The sequence below is a fragment of the Erinaceus europaeus genome, chromosome 3 (assembly GCF_950295315.1).
Source record: "Erinaceus europaeus chromosome 3, mEriEur2.1, whole genome shotgun sequence".
Taxonomy (NCBI): Eukaryota; Metazoa; Chordata; class Mammalia; order Eulipotyphla; family Erinaceidae; genus Erinaceus; species Erinaceus europaeus.
This window is the reverse complement of record NC_080164.1, coordinates 61,174,613-61,185,338: the sequence shown is the minus strand read 5'-3', so window position 1 is coordinate 61,185,338 and position 10,726 is coordinate 61,174,613. Positions and strand designations below refer to the sequence as shown.

The following is a 10,726-nucleotide window of genomic DNA, read 5'->3' as shown; positions in this document are numbered from 1 at the left end:
TAGAAAGTTGTGGTATATACACGAAGAATGCTATACAGCTGTTAAAATGATAAAGTAATTCCTTTGTGTCATCTTAGATGAGATTAAAGGAATCATGCTGTGTAAGATAAGTAAAAAAAAGGATGAAGACTGGATAATCACTTTTATTTATTCATTCATTTATTTATTGAGTAAGATTTATTTCAGTGGAAAAGTATCCTGGTATCAGAGGTTATTCATATGTGCTTTCAAAGTAGATGTAAGAAAAAATTGTTGCATACCTTTTGATGGCATGATTTTAGCGTTTTTTCCTTTGACTCCATGAATATTTAAAAAAATTAAAAATTTGCTTTACTCTGGAAGCTATGATATTTTAAATTATATATATTTTTCTAGACTAAAAAAAACCTCTACTGGTTATATTGGCTATTTAAAAAAAAGCCTGGGGGCTGGGTGGTGGTGTTATGAGTTATCTTACAGTATGAAAGGACTTGGGTTCAAGCCCCTGGTCTCCACTAGCAGAGGGGAATGCTTCACAAGTGGTGAAGCCTTGCTGAAGGTCTCTTTCTCTCTCCTCTCTTCCCCTTCCATATCAGTTTCTTTCTGTCTCTATACAAGAAATTAATAATAAATAACATTTTAAAGACCTCTTGTGTGACATCTAAAATAATATTTTTGTTTAAAAAATATGACATGTCAAAGTGAAGCAGTTACATTTTAAATAAGTAAGGTGTAAATAGTTTCATAGAATTGGGAGGGAGGGAAAATTGCTTTAATTCACCATTACTAAAGATTCTGGGAGTAAGAACTATTGTCTTTCTTTTCTCTGTAAATAATGAATATAAAGTTAAAAGATTAGTTTCTTTTTTTATTTTTGTTATAACTGAGGTTTCACCTCTCTGAGTAAACACTTTTAAACTGAATATAAAATGAAAATAAAAACCAACACAAACAGCAGATTCTCATTTTATAAAGAAATATATCTTTATTGACTTTTTCATTTTCTTACAAAGCTATTAAAAATTCTTTCTAGAACTTGCATGCTACTCAATGTCATTATGGCTGCCTCCTTGTGAGACTTAGTGAGCTGTAGTAAGTTTCCATGAACATCACAAAAGATAACATTGTTCAGCTCCACTTTTACAGAAAAGGATCCAAGTTTCACTGGATAAAGTATACTTAGCTCTCTTGGCAAAGACCAATTTAGTGAATTAATGTCTAGTTTATGTACAGCTATAAAGATAAACTTTGAATCTTTACAGGTTAAATGCCCACTTTAATATCATGGTGTAACTGCTTGAATTACTGGTGAGTGTGCAGCATATAGATATAGATGTACTAGGTAAGTCTATAAATAAAATAGTGCTTTAAGGTAATGAAATTCTTTGGCTAGTTTATATGTCTATTGTGGGCTTTCAAAATTCTAAAATGAAAACGGTCCCACTATTATTGTTAATCTTAACACTGAGCTTGTGCGATAGGTTCCTAAACTGTTGACTGTTAGCATCTCTAGGTCCACGATGTATTCTCTCGGTCCTGATAGCGACTTCACCAGCACAAGCATTGCACTTATAGGACTTGTTTGCTAAAATAAAAGAAAAAGATGAGAATAACTTTCCTTGGATTGGAGTTTCTATTATTTACAACTTTACTTTCTGTAAGGATTAAGGGAAGAATTTTGTGGGTGGGATAAATATCACTACTTCGTCATTTCTGGAGTCTTATCTGTTGTCCTCTTGTAATTACTAATGGCAATATATAGAAATCTATTTTCCATAGCTTCTTGTTTTCTCTATTATGATTTTCCTTCACTTTCATTGAGTAGTTTCAGCCTTTATAGAAACTGAAGTTCATATAAGAATCTGATAACTTCAATTGGTAAAAGGTTGTTATATTTCACTTTTCAATTTTGCATATCTGCTTATATTTCTTAATAGGTGAAGAGACTTGTAAATAGCTAATTTTTAAAGAATGGCAAATGACACATAGTTATATACAGAATCAATATGAACACAGATAAAGGTGAATATATACAGGAGAAAAAAGGTACCCTGAAACATAAAAGGAAAGTTTTTACATGCCTGAGAAGATACTCAGGATAAATTAAAGTTTTGTATTGGAGTGTGATTAGCAGATAAGTGCTGGTGAGTGAGGGAGATGAGGACAGAGGTGCAGATAATATGTTAATCTGAATATCAAGGAGAAGACAAAGAGAGACAGCAGGTTGTTTTTTTGCAAACAATTTAATAGGTGGATATAAAACCTAGAAAATAGCATATATGTAATAAAGTTTTATCTGAGAGAGACTAAAATCTAAAGAGTAGCCAAAGAAACCATTGAAGGAAACTGAGAATGGATAACTGATTAAATGGAAAACAGATTAAGTGATCAGAAGTATCCAATAGCACAAGGCAGCTTAAAGAGGCCTTTGGATGTTATTGGTGGCTTTTTTTTTTAAACAAAGCAATTTGAATAAGGTAATGGGAACAGAAGATGGAGGAGAGTTAGGAAGTAAGAAAGCAGGACCATGATTATACACTGTACCTTAAGAATTTTGGTGGAGAAGGGAGAGGAGAGAAAGGGCAAAATCTAAAGAGAGAAATAGGTTGAATCTAATTCATTCTTCATATTAACTCCAGTTCTTTCAGAAGGGTCCCAGACATTCCTCTCTTGGGTAGGTCAATTTATAATGCTTAGCTGAAACATTGAGAAATCTTGCGAGCACTTCTCCAATATCTTGTCTCTAAGCTCCGTTGGGATAGGATTGACTTTATTAGTCACTAGGACCAAGCAAGGCATTAGTCCCTGTAAGCAACAGTTGTGGGTAATAATAATACCTTGACAGTGTTGAATGGATTAATCTGTTTAAAGTATTTTTAAATGTCTGCTATATGATGAGGACAGGAAAGTGAACAAAGTAATTGCTCAGTTTATACTCACATTCTAGTGGATGACAAAGACCAATGAATACTGTGCAAAGCTATGAATACAATGAGGGCTATGCAAAAAAGTTAAGTTGCATGATAGAGGTTAGAACACAGTAGGAGTTGGGGCAAGAATAGAATTCTACTTTTAGTTTCACATAATACATTTTCTAGTGAAGAAGGTTTTTACCCTTAGTCTTTCCAAAAAGAACATAGATAAAATTTTGTATTATATAGGTCCTTTTAAGGATCAGGTCCAATTTTATTTATTTATTATTTTTCCCTTTTGTTGCGCTTGTTGTTTTTCATTGTTGTTGTAGTTATCATTGTTGTTATTGATATTGTCATTGTTGGATAGGACTGGCAGAAATGGAGAGAGGAGGGGAAGACAGAGAGGGGGGGAGAGATAGTCACTCACCTGCAGACCTGCCTCACCACTTGTGAAGTAAATCCCTTGCAGGTGGGGAGCTAGGGGCTCAGACCAGGATCCTTACACTGGTCCTCGTGCTTTGCTCCACATGCGCTTAACCCACTGCGCTACCACAGGACTCCCTGATCAGGTCCAATTTTATGAACATTAAGAAATAGTCCTTGACAACTCAGTCCATCTTAATTCACTGGTCTCTTAGGCCATTAAATTATTATTATTAAAATATTTTATTAGATATTTAATAATGATTTACAAGATTATAATAGTATAGGGGAATTGTTACACACTATAACCACCACCAAAGTTCTGTGCCCCCTCCCTACCTAAAATAACCACCATAGTTGTGACAACATAGACCATTAAATTTAGTACAAAGTTATTTCCTTTTTTAAATAGATGAAAACTTTTCATATACTGATATTTAAAGCTCCCTTAAAAAGGAACTGTGGCATAAAAAAAAGTGGGGACTTGGAGGCAGCTTCTGGGGTGAGCTCCAACAAACAGGGGCTTGTGACCTAGGATTCACTGGATAGGGTAGTATACTGGGCCATCAGCAGGAGGGTGAATAAGGGGTTCTAAGTGTGACACCAAAGAGGGGTCCTATAGCTCACTCTTGGGTTAGAAAATGGAGGAAAAAGAAAGGAAATCTTCTGATTATTTCTGAAGCTCACCCTCCCCCACCCTACCCCAGAACCAGATACCAGGGACTGGACAGCTGCTCCTAGCAGACTTCCCACTGAGCTTTTTCTTTACCAAGATTCCTCACTCACCGGGGCATCATTCCAATTCTTTTCCTTTTTGATTTCCTTCTCTTTTTTTTTTTCTAAGTGGCTGGAACTCTATTTGAGTGACAAAATATCTGACCAGTCAGAGCCTCACCCCTGCCTGGGAAAGACTACCTGGAGGTTTTCTTTCTTTCTGTCTTTCTTTGTTTTTTAATTCTTTTTTTTAATGAATTTTTTTCTTTATTTATTCCCTTTTGTTGGCCTTGTTGTTTTATTGTTGTAGTTATTATTGATGTCATTGTTGTCAGATAGGACAGAGAGAAATGGAGAGAGGAGGGGAAGACAGAGAGGGGGAGAGAAAGATAGACACCTGCAGACCTGCTTCACAGCCTGTGAAGTGACTCCCCTGTAGGTGGAAAGCCTGGGGCTCGAACCAGGAACCTTACGCTGGTCCTTGTGCTTTACACCACATGTGCTTAACCTGCTGCACTACTGCCCAACTCTCTTTTTTTTTGTTTTCTGGATACTTTTTATAATTGGCTGTCTTTGCTCAGACTGCTTGAGCCAATCGGGAGCTGTCCACATTGCAGACTGATTGTTAGGGTTTTTTACTCTATTCTATTTTATTATTACTATGTGTCCCTTCCCCCTCTCCTTCTTCAGGTTGACCAAAATATTTTTTCCATTGCTAGGTGACTAGGTGTCCTAACCATTGTGAGAGGAACTTGTTTCACTCTACCTCTTCCCTTCACTCTCCCCTTTGTCCCTCCTCCTAGCTAATTTAAAAAAAAAACCTCTTTCCATTCACTACTCTTCAGGGTTTTCTTTCCTTGTCCTTGTCTTCTTTTCTTCCTTCCTCCTTCTTCTGCTTTCTGAATTTACTGATACTCATTTGTGAAATTATTTTGGGGAAGAAATTTGACTCAGTGGACTCTGTGTGTGTATTTCTATTCTCTACTTCCCTTTCTCTTCTTGCTATCACTAGAATTTACAGTGGATAGTAGATTCTCTATTCTTGCTTTCCCTTTTTTCCTTTCTCTTTCTTTTTCTTTTGGATTTGGTTGCTACTTTTTCTTGGACTGGAGGTGTTGTTTGGCTAACTGGCATTGGTTAAATTGCATCAATCCTTGCTTCAGTTACTATTGTTGTAATTTCTGAGGTTGGTGACTGCCTTTATCATAAAGGTATTTAATATAGCATGGCTTGTACTCAAAACACAACAACTGAAGAACGACAGAACAGAAAAATAAAAAAACACGTCAATAAAAAAATGGTTAAATCAAGAGCAAGTAAAACTGATACCACAATGAATCAAGACAGGAGCCCAGAAGAAACTTCAAATCAGTCAGAAGTAACCATTGATAAGAAAAGTATGCAAGCAATAGTAAATCTGATAATCACAGAAATGAGGACAACTATGGAGAAAAGGGCTACCAGAATTCGGGAAACAACAGATGAGACCCTCAAGGAAAATACTAGCTACCATGAGGTAATTAGAGAACTGAAAGCTGAAATTGCTGAACTAAAAGGACAATTAGCAGATGGAAAACTATCCTACAGGCTAATGGATCACAAAAAAGGCAGGAACAGCCATTCTCATCTCTGACACAATAGGCTTTAAATTAAATAAAGTAATAAAAGATAGGCAAGGCCATTACATAATGATTAGAGGATGAACCAAGAAGACTTAACGATTATTCACATCTCTGCATCCAATGATGGTCCATCTAAATAAATCAACACCTACTGAAAGAACTACGAAAATACATCAATAGTAATAAAATAACAGTGGGAGACTTTAACACCTCACTCTCACACGTAGACAGATCAACGAGGCAGAGTATCAACAAAGAAACAAGAGAATTAAATAAAGAGATGGACAGACTAGACCTCCTGGACATTATCAGAGTTCTTCACCCCCCAAAAACTGGAATACACATTCTTTTCAAATACACACAGCATATACTCAAGGATAGATGACATGATAGGCCACAAAGACAGTATCAACAAATTCAAGAGCATTGAAATCATCCCAACTAACTTCTCACACCACAGTAAAGCTAATAGGAAAAAAAAAGACAAATAGAAAATTACTAAAAGACACAGAATTTGGAAACTAAACAACATACTACTTAAGAGCCACTGGGTCAGAGAGAGACACTAAAGCAAGACATTCAAATGTTCCTGGAAACAAATGAAAATGAAGACACAAGCTATCAAAATATTTGGGACACAGCTAAAGCAGTACTGAGAGGGAAACTCATAACCATACAATCACATATTAGAGAACAAGAAAAAGCTCAAATAAACAACCTTACTGCATGCCTTAAGGACTTAGAGGAAGAGGAACAAAGGAACCCTAAAGCAAGCAGAAAAACAGAAATCACTAAAATTAGAGAAGAAATAAACAACATAAAAAACAAGAGACCCATAAGAAAGATCAATGAAGCCAAATGTTATTTCTTTGAAAAATTAAACAAGGTTGACAAACCCCTAGCCAGACTCACTAAAAAAAAAGGGGGGGGGGAGAGAAAGGGCAGATAAATAGAATTGTAAACAATAGAGGAGATACCACAACTAACACCACAGAAATCCAGAAAATCATGCGAAACTTCTATGAAGAACTATACACCACCAAGCTAGAGAATCTGGAAGAAAGAGACGAATTCCTAGAAACATGCCCTTCCAAAACTTAAATAAAAAGAAATAAACAACATAAAAAATAAGAGAACCATACAAAAGATCAATGCAGCCAAATGTTGGTTCTTTGAAAAATTAAACAAGATTGACAAACCCTTAGCCAGACTCACTAAAAAAAAAAAAAAATGGAGAAGACAAAAATAAATAGAATTGTAAATGATAGATAAGATATCACAACTGACACCACAGAAATCCAGAAAATCATGTGAAACTTCTATGAAGAACTATATGCCACCAAGCTAGAGAATCTGGAAGAAATGGAAGAATTCCTAGAAATATATGCCCTTCTAAAACAGAACCAAGAAGAACTATGAAACCTAAATGCACCAATTACAGACAAAAAAAATAAAAAAAGTTATTAAGAATCTTCTCAACAACAAAAATCCTGGACCAGATGGCTTCACAAACAAATTCTACAAAAACTTCAGGAAACAGTTAATACCTATACTTCTAAAGTTTTTCTACAAGATTGAAGAAACAGGAACACTCCCTTCCACCTTCTATGAAGCCAATATTACCCTAATACCAAAAGCAGATAGGGAGACAATTAAAAAGGAAAACTACAGACCAATATCTCTGATAAACACAGATGCCAAAATATTAAACAATCCCAGCCAACTGGATACAGCAGTATATCAAAAAGATTGTGGAGTCCATATAGCAAACCTACAGCCAACATCATACTCAATGAACAGAAGCTGAAAGCATTCCCCCTCAGATCGGTACTAGATAGGGCTGTCCACTATCACCATTACTCTTCAACATAGTATTGGAAGTTCTTGCCATAGCAATCAGGCAAGAGAAAGAAATCAAAGGACTACAGATTGGAAGGGAAGAAGTCAAGATCTCACTATTTGCAGATGATTTGATAGTATACATAGAAAAACCTAAAGAATCCAGCAGAAAACTACTGGAAGTTATTAGGCAATATAGCAAGGTGTCAGACAACAAAATCAATGTACAAAAATCAGTGGCATTTCTGTATGCAAACACCAAATCTGAAGAAGAAGACATCCAGAAATTACTCCCATTCACTGTTGCAGCAAAATCAATAAAATACCTAGGAGTAAAGCTGACCAAAGAAGTGAAAGACTTGTATACTGAAAAATATGAGTCACTATTCAAGTAAATAGAAACTGATACCAAGAAATGGAAAGATATCCCATGCTCATGGATTAGAAGAATTACTATCATCAAAATTAATATTCTCCCCAGGGACATATACAAATCTAATACAATACCCATCAAAGTTCCACCAAGCTTCTTTAAGAGCATACTACATCACTCATCTGAAACCAAAAAAAACCTAGAATTGCTAAAAAAATCTTAAGGAAAAGAAACAGAAATGGAGGCATCACACACCCAGATCTCAAACTATATTATAAGGCCATCATCATCAAAACAGCCTGGTACTGGAACAAAAATAGGCATACAGACCAGTGGAACAGAATTGAAAGCCCAGAACTGAAGCCCCACACCTATGGACATCTAATCTTGGATAAGAGGCCGAAAGTATTAAATGGAAGAAGGAGGCTCTCTTTAATTAATGGTGCGGGAAAACTAGGTTGAAACATGCAGAAGAATGAACCTGAACCACCGTATCTCACCAGAAACAAAAAGCAACTCCAAATGGATCAAGACATGGACCAGAAACTATCAAATACTTAGAAGAAAACATTGGTGGAACACTTTTCCACCTAAACCTCAAGGACATCTTTGATGAAACAAACCCAATTGCAAGGAAGATGAAAGCAGAAACAAACCAATGGGACTACATCAAATTGAAAAGCTTCTGCATAGCCAAAGAAACTATCACACAAACAAAGAGACCCCTCACAGAATGAGAGAAAATCTTCACATGCCATATACCAGCCAAGAGACTAATAACCAAAATATATAAAGAGCTCAGCAAACTTAGCAACAAAAAAGCAAATGACTCCATCCAAAAATGGGCAGAGGATAGGAACAAAATATTGACTACAGAGGAGATCCAAAATGCTAAAAAACATATGAAAAATTGCTCCAGGTCATTGATTGTCAGAGAAATGCAAATAAAGGCAATATTCAGATACCACCTCACTCCAGTGAGAATGGCATACATCAAAAAGGACAGCAGCAACGAGTGCTGGAGAGACTGTGGGGACAGAGGAACCCTTCAGCACTGCTGGTGGGAATGTGAATTGGTCCAGCCTCTGTTATTATTATATTATGTTATAGATATATATATCTATAATAATATATAATATATCCACAGATAGTATATTTCTGTGGAGAGCAGTCTGGAAAACTCTCACAGGGCTAGACATGGACCTTCCATATGACTCAATAATTCCTCTCCTGCAGATATACCCCAAGGACTCCGTAACACCCTAGCAAAAAGATATATGTACACCTATGTTCATAGCAACGCAATTCATAATAGCTAAAACCTGGAAACAACCCAGGTGTCCAACAACAGGTGAGTGGTTGAGAAAGCTGTGGTATATATGCACAATGGAATACTATGCAGCTATTAAGAACAATGAACCCACCTTCTCTGACCCATCTTGGACAGAGCTAGAAGGAATTATGTTAAGTGATCTAAGTCAGAAAGACAAAGACGAGTATGGGATGATCCCACTCATTAACAGAAGTTGAGAAAGAATAACAGAAAGGGAAACTCAAAGCAGAATCTGACTAAATTTGTAGTAGGGCACCAAAGTAGAAACCTTGGGTTGAGGGTGAGGATGGATGTTCAGCTTCATGTGGCATGGGGAGGGGGGTGGAGATGGGGGATGGAATGGGACACAGTCTTTTGGTGGTGGGAATGGTGTTTATGTACACTCCTATTAATTTGTAACCATTTATGTACTATGAGAGGGGAAAATTGTTTGTATGTATCAAACTTTGTAAAGCACAGACTGAGTCTTTTTAATACATAGGCTGAGTCTTTGATATGTTGAATCTCTTAAAAGCTTAGTCCAGGGAGAACAGAAGCAACCAGTGGCATAGCTATATACAAATAATGTCAAAGGACATAAATTATGGTGATGGTATGCATGATACAGCAAATCCTAACAAAGGGATTTTATAAAGTTAACCCAATTTCCAAAAGATGTGATTATAGCAATAACTATCTATTGTCTTCTTAAACCCTAAGACAGCAGGAACCTCCCGCTTCCTCTGTAGAGCCTATATTTTCCCCAATCCTGGAACCTCTGGTGTGGGGCTCACTTTCCTGCATGCTTCTCTCAAGTCATACCAAATGATTGCATTCCCTGATCCCAGATCCCAACCTAATCAATGCAATGAGTACCATCTCAGCATGGTTCACTTCAGACTATGTCCAGAGATGTCAGGCATGGAATGCCAACCCTTCACCCTCATCACTTGGGTGAGACCTTTCCTTTCCTGGTAGTCTCTAATTCCAGTCCAGGAGGTTCACTTCCTAACAAAGTCCCAAAACCTAGATATAGACCAGGTCCTGTAAGATAGAGCATATGTTCACATATATTCATAAAATAGGGCAAAATATATACCTGAAAGCAAAAATACACAATAGTCTGTAGTGAGTCAGTATCAAGTTTATAATGAAATAGTGTCTACTTAGACTTAGATACCCTCCTCACCTACTTCCCATTACAGTTCTCTCACTCACTCCAAAGCTAACCTTATCAAAGCAAGGACTGCAAAGGCTGAATAAGGGCAAGAGACTGGTATACTTTAACAATGGCTAAAGGTCATTATCAGGCCACCCCATCAGCTGGGGCCCTAGTCGGGGAGTCCTGAGATTCCCAAACAGATATGATGGGCCTAAACCTAGAATAAATCCCTCTCTCCATTGTTACTGGTTATTCCTAGGAGGAACAACACAATAGACCCCTTTGTGGGCCCCCATAGGACCTTTCCCTCAACTTGGATCAACAATGGTAGAGAATGTTCCATCCTCTGAAGGGAGGAGGGACAACATACTCTATGCTACACCTGAG

The 10,726-nt window shown here is 36.8% G+C and overlaps 1 protein-coding gene across 2 annotated transcripts in view; it reads right to left on the bottom strand.

The window, feature by feature from the left end:
* Positions 1–938: 938 nt before the first annotated feature.
* EFEMP1 (EGF containing fibulin extracellular matrix protein 1) overlaps positions 939–10,726 on the bottom strand; it is a 102,041-nt gene continuing 92,253 nt past the window's right edge. For both annotated transcript variants that reach the window (XM_060187244.1, XM_007525471.3), the window contains exon 11: positions 939–1,564. In XM_060187244.1, coding sequence (XP_060043227.1) covers positions 1,403–1,564 — 162 coding nt within the window. In that variant the 3' untranslated portion in view covers positions 939–1,402. The remainder of the gene's footprint in view (positions 1,565–10,726) is intronic.